This window comes from Salvelinus fontinalis, chromosome 8, assembly GCF_029448725.1.
Source record: "Salvelinus fontinalis isolate EN_2023a chromosome 8, ASM2944872v1, whole genome shotgun sequence".
NCBI lineage: Eukaryota > Metazoa > Chordata > Actinopteri > Salmoniformes > Salmonidae > Salvelinus > Salvelinus fontinalis.
Genome location: NC_074672.1, coordinates 2,470,050 through 2,492,423, shown reverse-complemented (window position 1 = coordinate 2,492,423; position 22,374 = coordinate 2,470,050). Strand labels below are relative to the sequence as shown.

The window sequence follows — 22,374 nt, the reverse complement described above, 5'->3', positions numbered from 1 at the left end:
TTTTACGCACCTACTAACCCTTTGGGAGAGTCCCATGGTTTTCTTATGATTAGTCTCACACACACATATACGCACGCACGCACGCACGCACGCACGCACGCACGCACGCACGCACGCACGCACGCACACACACACACACACACACACACACACACACACACACACACACACACACACACACACACACACACACACACACACACACACACACACACAGAGAGAGAGAGACAGACAGACAGACAGACAGAGCAATTTCACCACTGTCATTCCCTTCCCTTTGAAGTCTCTTTCTGTCAGTGTTAACAGCATCTTACTTCCCTTCCTCCTCAGTCTCTCTCTCTTTTATCTCTCCGATGTAGTCACAGTAGGGCGAGACGGGGGGCAGCGGGAACTGTACAATCTGACAAAGTCACGTCGACAACTCTACTTGTATTACTAGGAAGGTTGGCAGTGCAGTTGGTTCACTGGTTTTACATGACAAAAGGAACGCATTAAAGTAAAGTTGACTGACTAGTGGCGTGTATTCATGGATGCCAAGGGAAGCCAGGCTACCCCAAATAATTTAACTAGAATTTCTTTTTCTTTTTTTAAATCTCTTGTCTCTCTGTGTTTCATAAATGTCCTTCAATTCGCAAGAGGCTGAATGTCTCACTGGAGAAAGCATCAGAGCGAACGAAACAGCGCCCCTCTGTCTCAGTATGTGCAGCATATCTATCTGATGCTGTCTGGTCAGAAAGAGTATGACATTGTTGCCGCCGCAAAAGCCAGCAAGCATTTGGTCTCCCTTGATAAAAAAAAACTAAAAAATAATAGCCCATCAGCGTTGAGCTAAACTGCATGAGCTCAGCTGTAAATGGTCCTGGGGCACCAAAAAAAAGTATCAAGGGAAGCCAGTTTGGATTTGGCATCAGACCAATCACATTACAAGCAAAACGTCATTATTGACAGAAAGAAACTTGAATTGTTGCATCTCGTTGTTGTTTTGTTGTCCTCCGGTGGCTAGCTAGCTATCTCAAATCAAATCAAAGTTTATTTGTCACGTGTGCCGAATACAACTAGACCTTACAGTGAAATGTTTACTTACAATAGTGCAAAAAAAGGTATTAGGTGAACAATAGGTAGGTAAAGAAATAAAACAACAGTAAAAAGACAGGCTATATACAGTAGCGAGGCTATGAAAGTAGCGAGGCTACATACAGACACCGGTTAGTCAGGCTGATTGAGGTAGTATGTACATGTAGATATGGTTAAAGTGACTATGCATATATGATGAACAGAGAGTAGCAGTAGCATAAAAGAGGGGTTGGCGGGTGGTGGGTGGGACACAATGCAGAGAGCCCAGTTAGCCAATGTGCGGGAGCACTGGTTGGTCGGCCCAATTGAGGTAGTATGTATATGAATGTATATCTAAAGTGACTATGCATATATGATAAACAGAGAGTAGCAGCAGTGTAAAAAGAGGGGTGGGGGGACACACACAATGCAAATAGTCCTGGAAGCCATTTGATTACCTGTTCAGGAGTAGGGCCTTCCTCTGACACCGCCTGGTGTAGAGGTCCTGGATGGCAGACAGCTTAGCCCCAGTGATGTACTGGGCTGTACGCACTACCCTCTATAGTGCCTTGCAGTCAGAGGCCGAGCAATTGCCATACCAGGCAGTAATGCAACCAGTCAGGATGCTCTCGATGTTGCAGCTGTAGAACCTTTTGAGGATCTCAGGACCCATGCCAAATCTTTTTAGTTTCCTGAGGGGGAATAAGCTTTGTTGTGCCCTCTTCACGGCTGCCTTGGTGTGTTTGTACCATTATAGTTTGTTGTTGATGTGGACACCAAAGAACTTAAAGCTGTTTGGACCATTCTAGTTTGTTGTTGATGTGGACACCAAAGAACTTGAAGCTCTCAACCTGCTCCACTACACCCTCGTCGGTGAGAATGGGGGCGTGCTCGGTCCTCTTCTTCCTGTAGTCCACAATCATCTCCTTAGTCTTGGTTACGTTGAGGGATAGGTTGTTATTCTGGCACCTCCCGGCCAGGTCTCTGACCTCCTCCCTATAGGCTGTCTCGTCGTTGTCGGTGATCAGGCCTACCACTGTTGTGTCGTCTGCAAACTTGATGGTGTTGATGTCGTACCTGGCCATGCAGTCGTGGGTGAACAGGGAGTACAGGAGGGGACTGAGCACGCACCCCTGGGGAACTCCAGTGTTGAGGATCAGCGTGGCAGATGTGTTGCTACCTACCCTCACCACCTGGGGGCGGCCCGTCAGGAAGTGCAGGATCCAGTTGCAGAGGAGGTGTTTTTAGTCCCAGGATCTAAAATTGTTCCTTTCCTAAATTAGTCATGGACGGAGATAGGGATTTGGACTTGTGGATTTATTTTATTCTCCATACTGGCCAATGACTATAACGGCGATTCTGATCCAAACATAAATTCATACATTGTGTCCCTGGCCTGAAAGGATGGAAGTTCATGTAGCTAGATGTAATATGCTAATGTTAACTAGCTAGCCTGGCGTATCATTGCCCATGAAAGGAAGTTAGGCTAGAAAGAAAGTATTTTAGCCAGGTAGCATAGGACAACAAAAAATAAAAGCATGTACTGTATGACAGAGTGATAGACCGTTTCATCAATATGAAAGAGAGGAGGATGGCATTGGCGTTTCTCTACAAGTTGGGTGAGTCGACATGTTTTTTCTACTTGCACGCACGTACGCACACACACCACACACATAAATCAGTACCATGGACAGCCACGTCATATTTAGCTAACGTTGATTGGACTAAACTGTTTTTGGTATCTTTTAGTTGTCACTGTATTAGACTAAGCATACATGATTAGATGATGTTGAAGTTGAAGTTGAAATGGTGCTGGAATGGAGGAGGCAGCTCCTGTTTTCTTTGCAACTTGCGGTAACTCTCTGTGGTTCTAAATCAATAGTTGTTTAGTCATCACGAAAATGTCAAACGTGACCTTGCTTGACCCTACTGTAGGTCATGTTACTGCTTGTTACACGCAATATGTTTTGTGGACTTCACTGGATGTTGCTCTCTGGTTTTGTAATGAAACAACTGTGTGGTCGTGACGCTCGTCTGAAGAAGTGGACCAAGATGCAGCGTGGGGTAGGTTAATCATATTCTTTAATGATAACCAGCAAAACCAAGAAAGAGAAAACCAACGAAACGTCCAGCCTTGTAGGGCTCAACAGCAACAATACAAGAACAAGCTCCCACAACATAGGTGGGAAAAAAGGCTACCTAAGTATGATTCCCAATCAGAGACAACGAAAGACAGCTGCCTCTGATTGGGAACCACACTCGGCCAAACACAAAGAAATACAAAACATAGAATGCCCACCCCACATCACACCCCGACCTAACCAAATAGAGAAATAAAATGTCTCTCTCAGGTCAGGGCGTAACAGTGGTTGAATTTTTTTGGGACACTGTGTCTTTTTCTTGTCTCGGCGTTAGGCCTAGAGTGGTTCTTCTTTTTTAAAGTTGCGGCACAGCTTGCGGGGTGCCACAGATTTCTATGGCACGTTATTTAAGCGTCAGCCATTGTTGCCAGAATGACGCAATTTACCACAATCTGCCACCATCTACCACAAATGGTCGTGGCATAAGCTCCAAACTTTTAAAGGAAGAACCACTGTATACATAGCCTAACAGCATCAAGGCATATTAACTAATTATAGAGCAAACAACGCAATCATCACAACACATAGGTTGCAATATGGCTTTTTGATTTTACCCACGTACCGCTCCTGTGACTAACTATCACTGACTGACTGATTTTTATTTAACCATGTATGTCATCGAGAACACATTCTCTTTTACAATAACAACCTGGCTGACTGAACGATGGAGTCAGTGGCTTTTGTTCTCAGAACTTTATTCATCCCTCATTTTGTTGGAGAGCTTTTTGTTCATCTTCACTGTCTTGTCCCATCACCAACAAATAGCAATGCAACAGACATGTCAATTGTTAGAGAAGTCACAGTGGGAATCCACTAAAGCTATTTTGCCCATGTCATCACTTCCTAAAAGGGCATCCCTCTCTAACGAGGGTGTGATATGTCACTCAGAGAGGATCTGTCCAATTGTAGCACAGCTAAGCAGTTTAATTAGCTCCCTTAGGAGTGCCTGTGCTGCAGTTTGGAGACACACAGACCCTGGATCATGCCTCCCACTATAATATTGTTTGCTCCTAACCACAGATCTAGGATCAGATTAGCCTCTCCTCAATCCTAACAAGATGCTAACCTTAACAAGATCCTAACCTTAACAACACATCCGTCACACTGATCCTCAACACAGGGGCCCCTCAGGGGTAATGATCAGTCCCCTCCTGTACTCCCTGTTCACTCATGACTGCACGGCCAGGTACGACTCCAAAACCATTATTAAGTTTGCAGACGACACAGCAGTGGTAGGCCTGATCACCGACAACGACGAGACAGCCTATAGGGAGGAGGTCAGAGATCTGGCCGTGTGGTTCCAGGACAACAACCTCTCCCTCAATGTGATTAAGACAAAGGAGATGATTGTGGACTACAGGAAAAAGAGGACCGAGCACGCCCCCATTTTCATCGATGGGGCTGCAGTGGAACAGTTTGAGAGCTTCAAGTTCCTTGGTGTCCACATCACCAACAAACTAACATGGTCCAAGCACACCAAGACAGTTGTGAAAAGGGCACGACAAAATCTATTCCCCCTCAGGAGACTGAAAAGATTTGTCATGGGTCCTCAGATCCTCAAAAGGTTCTACAGCTGCACCATTGAGTTGCATCACTGCCTGGTATGGCAACTGCTCGGCCTCCGACCGCAAGGCACTACAGAGGGTAGTGAGAACGGCCCAGTACATCACTGTGGCCAAGCTTTCTGCCATCCAGGACCTCTATACCAGACGGTGTCAGAGGAAGGGCCTAAAAATTGTCAAAGACTCCAGCCACCCTAGTCATAGACTGTTCTCTCTGCTACCGCACGGCAAGCGGTTCCGGAGCGCCAAGTCTAGGTCCAAGAGGCTTCTAAACAACTTCTATGCCCAAGCCATAAGACTCCTGAACATCTAATCAAATGGCTACCCAGACTATTTGCATTGCCCCCCCCTCTCTTAAACCACTGCTACTCTCTGTTATCATCTATGCATAGTCACTTTAATAATTCTACCTACATGTACATACATCAACTAACCCCTGTATATAGTCTCGCTATTGTTATTGTGCTGCTGTTCTTTAATTACTTGTTACTTTTATTTCTTATTCTTATCCGTAATTTTTTAAACTGCATTGTTTATTAGGGGGCCATAAGTAAGCATTTCACTGTAAGGTCTACAATACCTGTTGTATTCGGCACATGTGACTAATAACATTTGATTTGATTTGATAATCATTGGGGTTATGAAATACATCTGACCCCATATCAGTGGTTACGAGTAACTTCTACTAATTCCACCTCACTCCATAACACTAGCTCTGAAGGCAAAGAGGGGACTAGAAGACATCAAATATAGAGAGGAGAGAAGTTGTGTATCTTTTCCATTACATGAGGATCAGTGTGACACAAGGTCAAAAGTGACAAGTAGTTCTGTACTCACATCACTATAGAGACATTTCACAGCAAGGCTGTAAGGAGCTCTGTCAAGGTCAGCCATTCATTGTACATCAGACACAGCCTTGACTTGTTAAGATAAATGGAAGTCACATACGTACACTATCGTCTTCTCTAAATCCTCAAGCATGCCACTTTTTAAGAGGAACACACTATGAATCACACACACAAATGATTATTTTTATTTTTTTACCTTTATTTAACTAGCCTAGGAAGAGTGAGTTAACTGCCTTGTTCAGGGGCAGAACAACAGATTTTTACCTTGTCAGCTCGGGGATTCAATCTTGCAACCTTCCAGTTACTAGTCCAACGCTCTAACCACTAGGCTACCTGCCACCCCAATTGACGGACGACGGATCTGTTACCACATAATCAGAACGATACTGTTCATCTTCAAGCGAATACAAGCAACTGTCTGTTGCGTAACCTATAATTTTTTAACACCTGTCCTATCATTACAGACCTCTCCTCAATAATAGAGGAAATACCGTACACCTGGCTACCGTGTCAGCATGCACTGTGCCCGGCCCGCCACAGGAGTCGCTAGTGCGTGATGGGACAAGGACATCCATGCCGGCCAAACCCTCCCCTAACCCGGACGACGCTGGGCCAATTGTGCATCACGCCATGGGTCTACCGGTTGCGGCCAGCTGCGACAGAGCCTGGACTTGAACCCAGAATCTCTAGTGGCACAACTAGCACTGCTATGCAGTGCTTTAGACCACTGTGCCACTCGGGAGGTCCTACTGTATTAATACTGACCCTTGACAGGTTCTGCAGTTTCAACACTTCCACCCCCAGGTGTCAGCAGCAAAACATGAGGATTAAAGATGCAGCCCTTGTCTTGATTTGGCTTTCACAAGACAGGAAGGAAGACAGAAAGAGAGGAAGTAAGGCCATAATTAAAAAACCCAGTCTCCATCTGCTTCCCTAAACAAAGAATTATGTGTGCAGTGGTGAAGGCTCGTTATCCCTCCCCTCTTCCCCCTAAACCCCTACTGTCATCTGGAGATCTGGAGCGGAGGTTGCCAGATTGGAGAACAGATCAAACTGCCGACCCAGCTTTTACAGGCCCTGTATAATTCTCTTTAATAACCAACACTCACCACAGTGTGCCCACTCTACACTTTTACAATAAATGTTGGTTCTACTACTTTGCTTCGGCTTCACACAGGGTTTGTTTACACTTTAGTTTACTGGGCCCTCGCTTGCTTCTCTCATATTACCGCGCTTTCTCCCTCTCGCCTTTTCAGTCTCGCTATCTCTCCCTCTCTCTCTCCTCACATTCCCGTCAGTTCCTACAATTCTGACAACATCATGTAACGCTACATAGTCGGCTCTTTCAATGGATTGAATAAGATAATAAGGAGAGCTAGCTCACAGACACTGGAAATATGTAGCCTAGCCATGCTTTTCGATGAGGTTTTCTGCTGTTTTGGAATAGGTTTGATGTCTAGGCAAATTACGAGCGAAATGTGACGCGATAAGAGAATAAGGGACCTATTGTATTATTCAGAAAGATTATTAAAAATCCAACTTGGCCTACTTCTTGTGTCTCGCTGCGTGTCAGTTGCCAGATTGGCTTGCCTCGCTCACTTTTCCTGACACACTACAACAAAAAGTGTAGTAGTTTCAAGTTTTATTAGTCGCTTACTTGCAGGTTCTTTCTCGACAATGCGACAACAATAAAAGATAAGAATATGAACATAAAGTAAATCGTTCAGTAAAATAGAATAAACATTTGAGCATAAGTATAATACAGGAAGGCACAATTTATAGTCCAATATTTACCCTGTTTTGGGGAAGGGGGGGATTGAGAGGCAAGTGTTTCAATTGTGCAGGATTTAGCAATCATACGGTAATAAGAGTCTGGCAGCAGCAGTTGTGATGCGTTTGTAGCATGAACGTGTGTGTGTGTGTGTGTGTGTGTGTGTGTGTGTGTGTGTGTGTGTGTGTGTGTGTGTGTGTGTGTGTGTGTGCGTGGTGTGTGTGTGTGTGTGTGTGTGTGTGTGTGTGTGTGTGTGTGTGTGTGTGTGTGTGTGTGTGTGTGTGTGTGCCCGTGTGTGCGGGCGGTCAGTCCAGTTCTGATGGCTTGTAGATAGAAACTGTCCCTGAGCCTGTCGGTATTAGACCTCACGCTCAGATACAGTCTGCCCGTATAAAAAAAGAGACATAATAGAAAAAGAATAACACAAGGAATAAATGAACAATGAGTAACTATAGCTTGGCGACATACATATAGGTAGGGTTAAAGTGGCAAGGCAACAGGATAGATAATAAACAGTAGCAGCAGCGTATGTGATGAGTCAAACGATTTAGTGCAAAAGGGGTCAATGCAGATAGTTAAATAGTTAACCAATAGCAACTGGACTAACTATTTGTCTTAGCATGGTGGATGTTTCGTTGCCGACCTGGGGGTGGCTTGGGGGTAGACGCTGTTCAGGGTCCTGTTGGTTCCAGGCTAGTACCGCTTGCTATGGTTCCAGACATCGGTACCGCTTGTCGTGCGGTAGAAGAGAGACCAGTCTATGACTTGGGTGGCTGGAGCCTTCGACAATTTTTAGGGCCTTCGTCTGACACCGCCTGGTATAGAGGTCTTGGACAGCAGGGAGCTCGGCCCCAGTGACGTACTGGGCAGTACACACTACCCTCTGCAGTGCCTTGCGGTCGGAGGCAGAGCAGTTGCCATACCAAGCGGTGAGGCAGCCAGTCAAGATGCTCTCAATGGTGCAGCTTTATAACTTTTTGAGGATCTGAGGCCCCATGCTGAATCTTTTCAGCCTCCTGAGGAGGAAGAGGCGTTGTCCTGCCTTTCTTTACGACTGTGTTGGTGTGTGTGGACCATGATAATTCCTTAGTGATGTGGACACTGAGGAACTTGGCCCACTCCAATACAGCCCCCTCGATGTGGATGGTGGTGTGCTCGGCAACTCCATTTCCTGCAGTCCACGACTGTTGTCCTGGCACCACACTGCCAGGTCACTGACCTCCTCCCTATAGGATGTCTCATCGTTGTCGGTGATCAGGCCAACCACCGTTGTGTTGTCAGCAACCTTAATGATGGTGTTGGAAAAGTGTGTGGCCACGCAGTCGTAGGTGAGCAGGGAGTACAGGAGGGGACTAAGCATGCACCCCTGATGAGCCCCCTTGTTGAGAGTCAGCGTGGTGGATGTTTCGTTGCCTACCCTCACCCCCTGGGGACGACCCGTCAGAAGTCAAGGATCCAGCTGCAGAGGGAGCTGTTCAGTCCCTGGGTCCTGAGCTTAGTGATGAGCTTGGAGGGCTGAACGCTGAGCTATAGTCAAAGAACGAGTCAGCCTATCGGGAGGAAGTAAGTGGTGTCATGACAACAACCTCCTTCTCAACGTCAGCAAAACAAAGGAGTTGATTGTTGACCTAAGAACGGGACTGCAGTAGAGAGAGTATGCAGTTTTAAGTTCCTCAGCATCCACATCACCGAGGACTTGTTATGGACCAACAACAAAAACAACTCTTGTAGATAGAAACTTTCAACCAACATCTAGACTACATCAAATAGAATTCAAAACGCCATCCAGCACAAGAGTTATTGTATTATCAATTGAGCCAGTCTAGTGTGCAAATGGACTTTCAAGTCTCAAGACTTCAAGTCAACATTCACCCAGTGACACAGTAACTTCACTTTTAAGACAACTGATTTGGGCTGATGTTTGTGTGCAGTACACGTGCATGCAGTGTGTGTGTATCTGTGTGCATTTGTGTGCATGCATTTGTGTGCATGCATGCGTACAATATACGGTATGTGTGTTGCATATTCTGACAGTTAAGATATTTCCAACCCCCCCTTCCCTCGAGAACACAACAAGCCCTCTGAAGGGCCTATAGTATAGCAAACCACAACATTTCCATGGTGATGGTCGTTGTCCCAGTCTACGTGCCTCAGAAGGACTCCGACCTCGTTATCAAGGTGAAGGTCACTAGTCCAGACAACGACCAGTGATACTTAGCTCCCGTTATATTTAACCCGAGTACGTCCAGGATATAACAACAGGATTGAACGGCAGGCTTATTATATGACGGCTGTCAGGGAAGAAAACAATGACAAATGTGTGGTGTAGACACACTTTGATCCTTTCTATAATGACAATTATAATATATAATAACACGTCAATAGCAATATGACATGGCATTACGTGACATGCCAGAGATGCCGACGTCACCATTGTCACCAAACCATCATTGGGTCGTTGAAAATGGCAAATTTAAAACCCAGGTATTATGACCATCGTTACCAAACCGCTTAACCACATCAGGATGTAAGACTGTCACTGTCAGTCCAATTCACTAAGAAAGAGTATTCTTTCTCAGCAGTCACCCTTCTATGGCACCACACTTTTATTACTGACAGCCTAATCATACATGAAAACTCCCCTTACTCATCATCGATGGTGCTGAAGGCTGCGTTCCAAATAGCACCCTTATCCCTTTATAGTGCACAACGTATGACCAGAGCCATATGGTTATTAGGGCACCATATAGGGAAGAGGGTGCCATATGGGACGTTCACAATGATGTCTTTCCTGGGCCATTACCTAATATGCATATCATTGAGTATTCAATGTGACAGGTCCTGGTCCAGAGAGGGCAGAGAGAGAGGGGTGTTAATTGAAGGTTGTGTCTCTGTCTCTGAAACTCCCAGACGTGACCGCTCTGAGAAGCGCACAGTTGCATGTGAATTACCGCATAGCAGCTCCCGTAGAATACACAATGCACTGGCTAGGAGGGAGTGAAGGACTAATGTGAATGTGCTGACGGACTGCGTCGTTCATAGGACTGTGTTGTCTGTCACGTCAACTCGAACTCACTGTGCTATACAGCAGCATGCGCCACGTGCATTATCTTAAGCACTCCTCATTCACCTCTCTCTTGCTGTTCATATAATGTATATAATGACACACACTGAACAAAAATATAAACGCAACTCGAGTCTACTGATTTACAGTTCATTTACAGTTCATATAAGGAAATCAGTCAATTGAAATCAATTCATTAGGCCGTAATTTATGCATTTCACATGACTGGGAATACAGATATGCATCTGTTGGTCACAGATACCTTAAAAAAAAGTAGGGAAGGCCTCCCGAGTGGTGCAGCGGTCTAAGGCACTGCATCGCAGTGCTAAGGCGCCACTACAGACTATGGTTCGATCCCAGGCTGTCACAGCCGGCCTGTGACCGAGAACCTCGTAGCCCCAGCGTCGTCCGGGTTAGGGGAGGGTTTTCGCCGGTGAGGGGGGTCTCCTTGGCTCATCGCGCTCTAGCGACTCCTTGTGGCGGGCCGGGCACCTGTAAGCTGACTTTGATCGTTAGTTGATCGTTAGTTGAACAGTGTTTCCTCTGACACATTGGTGCGGCTGGTAGCCGGGTTAATCGAGCAGTGTGTTAAAAAGCAGCTCGGCTAGGCGGATCATGTTTCGGGGGACGCATGACTCAACCTCCGCCTCTCCCGAGAAGTTGGGGAGTTGATGCGATGAGAAAAGATTGTAAGTACTAATTGTGGAGAAAAGGTAGGGCCGTTGACCAGAAAGCTAGTCAGTATCTGGTGTGACCACCATTTGCCTCATCCAGTGCGACACATCTTTGCATAGAGATGATCAGGCTGTTGATTTGTGACCTGTGGAATGTTGTCCCACTCCTCTTCTATGGCTATGCAAAGTTGCTGGATATTGGCGTTGTCATACACGTAGATCCAGAGGATCCCAAACATGCTCAGTGGGTGACATGTCTGGTGAGTATGCAGGCCATGGTAGGACTGGGCTTTCAGGAATAGTGTAAAGATCCTTGCGACATGGAGCTTTGCATTATCATGCTGAAACATGAGGTGATGGCGGCAGATGAATGGCACGACAATGGGCCTCTGGATCTCATCACGGAACCTCAGTGCATTCAAATTGCCATCGATAAAATACAATTGTGTTCGTTGTCTGTAGCTTATGCCTGCCCATACCATAACCCCACCGCCACCAGGGGACAGTCTGTTCCCAATGTTGGCATCAGCAAAGTGCTCACCCACACTGCCCCATCTGCCCGGTACAGTTGAAACTGGGATTAATCTGTGAAGAGCACACTTATCCAGCATGCCAGTAGCCATTGAAGGTGAGCATTTGCCCACTGAATTCGGCTATGACGCCGAACTGCAGGTTGGTGAAGACCCTGGTAAGGACGACAAACACACAGATGTGCTTCCCTGACAGTTTGTGCAGAAATGATTTAGTTCTGCAAACCCACAGCTTCATCAGCTGTCCGGGTGGCTGGTCTCAGACGATCCTGCAGGTGAAGAAGCCGGATGTGGAGGTCCTGGGCTGGCGTGTTTATAGGTGGTCTGCGGTTGTGAGGCCGGTTGGACATACAGCCAAATTCTCCCAAAAATAAGTTGGAAGCTTAAAGTCGAGGAGAAATGCTTACTAAAAGGGATGTAAAAAATGTGTGCATAACATTTTAGAGAAACAAGCTTTTTGTGCGTATGGAACATTTCTGGGATCTTTTATTTCGGTTCATGAAACATGGGACCAACACTTTACATGTTGAGTTTATATTTTTGATCAGTGTATTATGGTAGTCAATGCAACATAATGTCTAACAAAGGCACCTGATTCTAGTACGTCCTGTGAAAGCTTCGTTTTCCATTTTGACCCCTATCCATTTGTACAGTGATACATTTCCTTAGTGGCTGTGAGTTCAGTGACTGAACATATTTCTTTATTTTTTTATTTTTCTGGATTATGTGTGTATTGTTTTATTTTTTATTGCTATATAATACTGCACTGTTGGAGTTAGAAACACAAGCATTTCGCTGCACCGGCGATTACATCTGAAAATATGTGTATGCTGCCAATAAACTTTTATTCGATTTCAATGACCAACAACAATTAATGCAAACAGCATGAACACGCATGCAGTAGAGTATGCAATATAGGGCTGGGAATTGCCAGGGACCTCACGGTACAATTTTATCACAATACTTAGGTGACAATACGACATGTTTTGCCTTTCTCACAATTCTATATGTATTGCGATTCGATACTGTGATTTTATTCCCATATGTCTGCTGCAGAGACACAAGAAAGCCATGAGAAAACAAGTTTTTAACAGTCATGGGAAATAAAAGTTCCTAAAAGCAATTAGCTCCCTATTTAAAAAGAATATGGCGAACAAGCTATGCAGGTACAGCCAACTGGTGCAAATATAACACTGCGATATTGTCAAAACGATACAATATATCGTCACAAAGAATATCCCGATATGTAACTATCATTTTTCCCCCCATCACTAATGCGATACATAAATATTTAACGCCATCAATTATGGATATCATATAGAAGAGCACGTCCCCCTCACACTCATTCAGCTTTGTCAGGCACAGTGATTTACTGTTAAGAGCAGCCATATTTGTCATAAAGAGTACAATGGTTTTTATCATAGAAATACAATCTAATAAAGTGATTCTATTTCTATGGCCATTTGAGGGCTGTGTTTAAAGTACTACATGTTTCTCTCTATGGACTCTCATTTTCCCCTAGTCGTAATGGACATTGGATCAATACATAGTTTAGCTAGTAGGTAATAATTACACTTTATCAATGGTCAAATCAAGGACAGTAATACCAAACAAAAATACAAGTACTACCATATGCTTGAGATTCTGCTGTTTGTTATTTCTGACATCAGGTGAATACAGTTTCTTACCTCACAGCAATGAGTCTGACACATCCACACCCTATTGGGCTCTCATCTGTCTGTACCTACTGTGTCTATAGGTAGGTAATCAAATAGATAGGTAATCATTCTCACTCACGCTTCACTTCAAGACCAATACATAAAACAACATCCAATAAGTAAGTGGAACACATCCATAGATGAGCCATAGAATCCAAACCCTCATCCCTTCACCATCGATGAACCAAAGCGTCACAACCCTTATCCTATCACCATACAGTCCAAACCCTCATCCATTTATTATGACCCCCATCACCATTAGCATCACCTCAGCCCTCTGTCCTTACCTTCCCCACTGAGTTCCAGGCCCTCCAGGGACATGACAAAGTCCTCCTCCAGGGAGAGTCTTCCAAACAGACTGCCAGCCATGTAGACCACCCACCGACCACCCACACACTCACAACTGAGAAGCTCCTCTCCTCCTCTTTATCCTTCCCTTCCACAGAGCGCCTCTGTCTCTCTCTGTCTCTCTCTCCCTCTCTCTCTCTCTCTCTCCTCCTCTCAATACCTACAGCTCTGTGGGCTGCCAAGGCTGATTGAGCCTCTCCCTCTGAACGGAAGCCTCTCAGAGGAGAGAAGGAGGGGGGAGATAGAGAAAGTGAGGGGGGGTGGGGGTAGAGCGACGCTTCTCCAGAGAGACAACACGAGAGAGGTGTGATGCTTGGAAATGGGGAAACGAGGCACAATCATCTTCAACTACCGGCCACTACTCAGTATGTGTGTGTGTGTTTGGAGGGAGAGCAGGTGGGGCTGAGAGAGGGATCTTCTGATTGGAATTTATACCTAGAACTTCCTTCCAGTTCAGTGACATCACCACAGTTCACCACCCATTGGATGTGTCCTAATTAGAGGTATTCACGGGTCCACCCAAGACCCTACCTGGGACTCCAGGGTCCAGGGTCCAAAAATATTTTCCTTTATGTCAGAGTCGGGTCCTGTTTGTTTGTCATCTGTTCTCGGGTCTATGCAACTACAGCTAATATACCCAGAATGGACCCAACCACGGCTCTGCCTAGCCTATAACATACACTGAACCAAAATATAAACGCAACATTTAAAGTGTTTCATGAGCTGAAAAGAAAAGGTCCCAGAAATGTTACATACGCACAAAAATCTTATTCTCAAAAGCAAATTGCACAAATTTGTTTACATCCCTGCCAGTGAGAATTTCTCCTTTGCCAAGATAATCCATTCATCTGACAGGTGTGGCATATCAAGAAGCTGATTAAACTGCATGATCATTACACAGGTTCACTTTGTGCTGGGGACAATAAAAGGCCACTCTAAAATGTGCAGTTTCGTGTGTATATATATATATTATATTAGCCACATGCTTTCTTGAGTAAGGCAGCTCCAAAATGCAGGTGTTTCAGGATAGCTCAGTGCTTTCTGTGGTGGTGGGGCAGCCAGCGGCAAATACAGAGCGTAGGGGTTGGTAATGTTCTCTAGTTGCGCCTTGATTGGCTCAGTGTTCTGTCACTCATGGGGACACAACATCACCGCAAAATCTACAGGGAGAGCTAGAACGTTCAAGCCCCTTTAGGTGCTGCCATAGATTTACATTAAAAGTGCCCGTCCAAGAAGGCTCAAGGTCATTGGCCACGGATAAATTTACGTCAAATCACGTTTTATCTACCATAGCTTTGATTGGACTGATCATGTCAACATCATACTTTCAAAATCTTAGCTAGCAAGCTAGACAAGCAGTCATCTTCATGAATCACATCACAATCTACTGGCAAATCATTTTCAATCCTTGTCACATGAAGAGAAATTAGAGATAAAACCTCTCGGTGCTCATCGGCCATAAACATTACACAAGAAGTCGGAAATCGCAAATTCAACAGTGAGTGGTTGGGAACGATTCAATGGCTAATTGCAAGCATCTCAAAGCAATCACTATTTTGCTTCCCCTGCCTGCTATTCAGTGGAGAGGTTGTGTGGTCCAAGTCTGGGTTTAAGGACTTAAAACATATAGACAACACATATAGACAACGCTGCTAAAATCGGATGACTGGGGAAATCAAAGTTGTGGCTCAGCTAGACACCACATATAGACGAGCCATCGACCATCACAACCAATAAACGGAAGAGAATAGGTACGCGCTTGCCAGAATTATAGCATGCATATAGCATGCATTGTGTGGCAATTGTGAGACAGCACTGCGGAGCCTGTTTGTACAACAGTTCTGACTTTGTGGTTCCCCACTAGTTTTAGAGAAAATGTCATAATTTATAATATGACATATGCTTGATTTGTGAAGCATTTTTGTAGTGATTATGAAACGTTTATGTATGCTATATAAAGCTTTTAATTGTACTTTGTTTAGAGTGGGACCCAGTTTTTACATGGTCCTTCGAGACAGATAATCGACTGAAAGGAAGGTGTTGTGGCATGCATGGCATGCATGTGTAGTGACTGTATGCATCCCTTGATGGACTTGCTGTCAGAAGCCTGCCTCTTGGAGTGATTGGACCTGAATCTCCGTCCCTGCACTGCTTTGGCGGTGTGTGTGTCAGGGGGGTTGGCTCAAACGCCCCTGTGCCTGACAGCGTGTTGAGTGATGGCATAGGTAGTATTAGAGCTTCCCCTCTCCCAATTCACAGTATTATTCCAACATCATAATTTGAAAATATATATAAAACACAGGAAATCACATTTTTGACTCTTCAACCAGAAGAGGAACTTGGCTGATAAACATTTTTTTAAATGTCACTCGAGTCCATTCGGGTCTGGTTCCAACTGTTTGGACCAGGGAAGACCTCTCGTTTTTTTTTATGGTTTGAGCTACAAACCATTAAAAGCTATCTATGAAAAACAGAAAATGTATGACGCTCACAAGCTACACAAGAGTCGTAGAAGGTAAGGGGTTCTTCTACATAGAAGATCATAGGAAATCTCAGGACAGTGTCTATAATACTGAAATAAGCTCACATAGTTCCTGTCAAAAACTCCAAACTCCACACAGTTGTCAGGATATTCATTTTCCACTGAGCAAACCATTTTTGTACTGACAGCATTCATTTTAATTCATTTTTATCAGGTTTTTGCATTGTCGGACCTTATTTTTTTTATTGAAATCTGTCAATAAAACTCATGAATGCAACTTTTTATGTCAAATAGTTTTGTGTTCTACTTGTAGCCCTGGTTGTCCTGAAAATAAAAAAGTAAAACACTTAATTGTGAGGCTAAATATAAGGGCTGGACATGCAGATAAATTAAAATTCGATAAATGAAAATCCTATTTTTGCTGGGGTCTCGGGACTGATAGGGTTAAATTCCCTGAAGGTTTTGCCATGCTTTGTACCCATTTTGTGGCCTGATTTCTGTCTATTTGTACTTACTATTGGACAGGGACAGGGCTCAGGGACAGTGGCAGTGACAAGGACAGTGAGGGAGAATGACATAAACAAGGATAGGGACACAGGCAGAAACAAGGACAAGGACAAGGACAGAGACAATAAATATCATATTCATTTATCACTCCACTGGGAGGGGGAGGTGAAGGAGAGAAGAGAGAGATGGAAGAGAGGGAAAACTGAGCTGTTTTCTTCTTATTTGGCTGGCTGAATCAATCTATTACCAAAAGTTGTATGGCCTCTGATGGAAAACATAAGTATATCGTGAGTTCGAGCAGGACGGAGAGAGTAGATGAATTTACTCTGATGGACATTCAACTCCCTTGAGATATTAATGTGCATTTATCAGGGATCAAGGTAAGACCCAGGCTATCGAAGTAACAATGTTTATTGTAGCAACAGGGGCAGGCAAAGACAGGTCAAGGCAGGCAGGGGTCAACAATCCAGGGTAAGGCAAAGGTACAGGACGGCAGGCGGACTCAGGGTCAGGGACAGGCAGAGTTCAGTAATCCAGAGGTGGAGCAAAGGTACAGGACAGCAGGCAGGGTCAGGGTCAGGGTCAGGCACAGAAGTCAGGCGGGCGGGTACAGGGTCAGGACAGGCAAAGGTCAAAAAGCAGGGGGACGAGGAAAGAGAGGCTGGGAAACGATAGAAGCTGACAGGAAAAACGCTGATAAGCTTGAACGAACAAGACGAACTGGCAGATGGGCGACCCCTGGAGGGGGGTGGAGACAAGTACAAGGACAGGTGAAACAGATCAGGGCGTGACAGCATTACATTTTTCTTTTTTTTTATCCACACATCAATCTATTTTTGTAAACTAGCCGAAGGGGAAGTCTCCCCGACTGAAGTTTTCAGTAACCTAGAATAAATTGTGCCTCCTAACCATTTCATGTCTCCCGTTTATGAAAAAGGATAGCATTTATCAGTGTAGATATTTCTGGCAATGGTATGCCAGATACAATTACATTTTGATTTGGAGCGAGCAGGTGGTTCATGCACTCAGTCAATGAACCTGTAACATTTTTATATGCAATGAATGGTGAGCAAAATGCTAAAAGTTACAGTGCTTTCAGAACCCTTCCATTTGCCAAATTTTGTCACGTTACATCCTTATTCTAAAATTGATTTAGATTTTTTTTTAAACATCCTCAGCAATCTACACACAATATCCCCATAATGACAAAGTGAAATCTGTTTTTTAGAAATTTCTGCACATTTATTAAAGATAAAAAAAGAAATAACTTATTTACATAAGTATTCAGACCCTTTGCTATGAGAAATTCGAAAATGAGCTCAGGTGCATCTTGTTTCCATTGATCATCCTTTAGCTGTTTCTAAAACTTAATTGGAGCCCACCTGTGGTAAATTCAATTGATTGAACGTGGACTTTGATCTGAAGCCATTCTTGTGATTGTTGTGACTTTGCCATTGTGGTTGTTTGTAGGCTTGTGTGGTCTTAAGTGAGTCTATGATCGTATACTATCCATTTGTATTTATTGTATGTTGCTCTTTCTATGCCATTTTAATATTTGAGAAATTAACCAATGATATTAGGCCACTCTTGGCCATGATTATAGACACCTGTGTGTCTTGACACTATATATATATCTATATCTATATCTATATATATATCCTCACATGGTCTCTCCTATCATTGCTATGCAGACGACACACAATTAATCTTCTCCTTTCCCCCCTCTGATAACCAGGTGGTGAATCGCATCTCTGCATGTCTGGCAGACATATCAGTGTGGATGACGGATCACCACCTCAAGCTGAACCTCGGCAAGACGGAGCTGCTCTTCCTCCCGGGGAAGGACTGCCCGTTCCATGATCTCGCCATCACGGTTGACAACTCCATTGTGTCCTCCTCCCAGAGTGCTAAGAACCTTGGCGTGATCCTGGACAACACCCTGTCGTTCTCAACTAACATCAAGGCGGTGGCACGTTCCTGTAGGTTCATGCTCTACAACATCCGCAGAGTACGACCCTGCCTCACACAGGAAGCGGCGCAGGTCCTAATCCAGGCACTTGTCATCTCCCGTCTGGATTACTGCAAATCGCTGTTGGCTGGGCTCCCTGCCTGTGCCATTAAACCCCTACAACTCATCCGCAGCCCGTCTGGTGTTCAACTTTCCCAAGTTCTCTCACGTCACCCCGCTCCTCCGCTCTCTCCACTGGCTTCCAGTTGAAGCTCGCATCCGCTACAAGACCATGGTGCTTGCCTACGGAGCTGTGAGGGGAACGGCACCTCCGTACCTTCAGGCTCTGATCAGGCCCTACACCCAAACAAGGGCACTGCGTTCATCCACCTCTGGCCTGCTCGCCTCCCTACCTCTGAGGAAGTACAGTTCCCGCTCAGCCCAGGCAAAACTGTTCGCTGCTCTGGCACCCCAATGGTGGAACAAACTCCCTCACGACGCCAGGTCAGCGGAGTCAATCACCACCTTCCGGAGACACCTGAAACCCCACCTCTTTAAGGAATACCTAGGATAGGATAAAGTAATCCTTCTACCCCCCCCCCCCCCCCCCCCCCTTAAAAGAGTTAGATGCACTATTGTAAAGTGGTTGTTCCACTGGATATCATAAGGTGAATGCACCAATTTGTAAGTCGCTCTGGATAAGAGCGTCTGCTAAATGACTTAAATGTAATGTTAAATGTAAATGTAATATATAAACGAGTCATCCCGCAGTGTCTGCGATTGTACCCTGATGAAGACAGCTTGCCTGTCGAAACGTTGGTAAATTAAATATTTTTGCATCTGAGCTCCTAGTGTCCTAGAGCGGCTCTCCTTTATTTTCAAGTTTTCTACTCCGCTAGCCAGCACCTCGCCTAAATAGCTGTGCGTTTCTTTTTCTTCTAAATTCAATTGATTGGACATGATTTGGAAAGGCACACAGCTGTCTATATAAGGTCCCACAGTTGACAGCGCATGTCAGAGCAAACGCCAAGTCATGAGGTCAAAGGAATTGTCCGTAGAGCTCTGAGACAAGATTGTGTTGAGGCAGAGATCTGGGGAAGGGTAGCAAACATTTTCTGCAGCATTGAAGTTACCCAAGAACACAGTGGCCTCCATCATTCTTAAATGGAAGAAGTCTGAAACCACCAAGACTCTTCCTAGAGCTGGCCACCCGGCCAAACTGAGCAATCGGGACAGAAGGGCCTTGGTCGGGGAGGTGACCAAGAACCCGATGGTCAATCTCACAGAGCTCTAGAGTTCCTCTGTGGAGATGGGAGAACCTTCCAGAAGGACAACCATCTCTGCAGCACTCCACCTATCAGGTCTTTATGGTAGAGTGGCCAGACGTAAGCCACACCTCAGTCAAAGGCACATGACAGCCCTCTTGAAGTTTGCCAAAAGGCACCTGAAGACTCTCAAACCATGAAAAACAAGATTCTTGGCCTGAATGCCAAGTGTCACTTCTGGAGGAAACATGGCACCATCCATACAGTGAAGCCTGGTGGTGGCAGAATCATGCTGTGGGGATGTTTTTTAGCGGCAGGGACTCGAAGACTAGTCAGGATCGAGGCAAAGATTAACAGAGCAAAGTACAGAGAGATCCTTGATGAAAACCTGTTGTTTCTCGTCAGCGTGTAGGGTAAATTACAGAATGCTACGAGCCAGGACATATGGGCTGGCCGATTTTAAGTATTTTGAGAAATAGACTCATTGGGCCAAAACGTAGTACTATTTCTGTCTCTCGCGTTTCAGGAGCGAGTAGACTCTGTCATTATTAATTTCTTGAGCCAGGACATAATATGGGCCGGCCAATTAGAAACATTTTAGTAGATATTTTAGCTTGACTGAAGCGAGTAATTATCTCTCCATCTCCCGCGTTTCAGTAGCGTGAGTAGAACAAGGTGTATTTCTTCATGTTACCGCACGTTCCGGTAAATATCGCGAAAATAACGCCTAAAAGGGTGAACGTGAGACGTCATTAGTAAACCCATTCCCTTGTTAAAGGGGACCATGTTGTGTTTGGAACCATCATTCCTGCACAAGTAAGGCTAGCTTTGCACTAGATGCTAAGCTAACACAGGGAGAGCAGACATTTTTTTCCCATCTTTGTTCACAAGGCAACACGCTGTGTTTTGGGAAACGGAAGAGACGCCCTTTGGACTCCTGTTTGATTTCAGCTTTCTGCGACCTGGTGGTGAAGAATCGGCAGTAATTAAAAAATATATATATTTCCATGTGACAGCAACCGTATTCTCACAACTGTTACAACGGGTTACACTTATGATATCCAGCCATTCTCAACTTATTGGATATCGTTGTCCCATTCAATTTAACAAGGAAGTTAAATTGCTGAACATACCTTTTCAGGTCGGTCATTTGGATGAGGTCCAAATTGATTTGTTTCAACCAATGAGACATTTTAAACTCCACATTAACCTAGATACAGCGACCCTTTCAGTTTAATTAAAGTTTAAGTCCCGGATAGCCGATACAGGTATGATTAATCATTAACATTGATTAATCAATTGTCACGATCGTGTGGCGGATTAACGGACCAAAATGCAGCAGTTGGAAAATAAGCCATCTTCTTTAATTATAACATGAAGATGAACACGACACAAAAACATATTAACAAAACAACAAAACGACCGTGAAGCTACAAACGTTGTGCACAAACATACAGGCTACTAACGTTCTTACATAGACAATTACCCACAACCAATGAGAGCCTATGGCTACCCTAAATAAGGCTCCCAATCAGAGACAACCGAAATCAGCTGTCTCTAATTGGGAACTCATTCAGGTAACCATAGACTCTTCTAGATAACTCACCAACATAGACAACGCTAGACATCTACACTCAACACAAAACCATATATTACACCCCATAACCCCTTTACCAAATAAACACCCAAAACCAACAAAATATAAACATTCCCCATGTCACACCCTGACCTAACTAAAATAATCAAGAAAACAAAGAATACTAAGGCCAGGGCGTGACATAACCCCCCCCTTGAGGCGCGAACTCCGGGCGCACCATACACAGTCTAGGGGAAGGTCTGGGTGGGCTTCCCTCCACGGTGGCGGCTCCAGCTCTGGTCGTGGTCCCCACTTCACCACAGTCCCTAACCACCTCCTTAGTTTCTTCAAAATAACCCCTCTCCACATTAATCCCATTGCATTAAGGGGGAGTTCCGGATTAAGGGCCAGTACCAGGGTAAGGGGCAGTACCAGGATCAGGGGCAGTACCAGGATCAGGGGCAGCACCAGGGTAAGGGGCAGCACCAGGGTAAGGGCAGCACCAGGGTAAGGGGCAGCACCAGGGTAAGGGGCAGCTCCAGGGTAAGGGGCAGCTCCAGGGTAAGGGGCAGCTCCGGACTGAGGAATGGCAGCTCCGGACTGAGGGACTGCAGCTCCGGACTGAGGGACTGCAGCTCCGGACTGAGGGACTGCAGCTCCGGACTGAGGGACGGCCCATGGCTGGCTGACAGATCTGGCTGCTCATGGCTGGCTAACTGATCTGGCTGCTCATGGCTGGCTGACGGATCTGGCTGCTCATGGCTAGCTGACGGATCTGGCTGCTCATGGCTGGCTGACGGATCTGGCTGCTCATGGCTAGCTGACGGATCTGGCTGCTCATGGCTAGCTGACGGATCTGGCTGCTCATGGCTAGCTGACGGATCTGG

The 22,374-nt window shown here is 45.2% G+C and overlaps 1 protein-coding gene across 2 annotated transcripts in view; it reads right to left on the bottom strand.

Annotated features, from left to right (window-relative positions):
- LOC129860366 (MAGUK p55 subfamily member 2-like) overlaps positions 1-22,374 on the bottom strand; it is a 104,172-nt gene that overhangs the window by 45,871 nt on the left and 35,927 nt on the right. Inside the window, exon 1 of one of the 2 annotated variants that reach the window (XM_055930710.1) lies at positions 13,649-13,989. The exons of the other annotated variant lie outside the window; for it this stretch is intronic. Coding sequence (XP_055786685.1) covers positions 13,649-13,730 — 82 coding nt within the window. The 5' untranslated portion in view covers positions 13,731-13,989. Of the gene's footprint in view, positions 1-13,648; positions 13,990-22,374 lie in introns of those variants that run through there. 2 annotated transcript variants of the gene reach the window in all.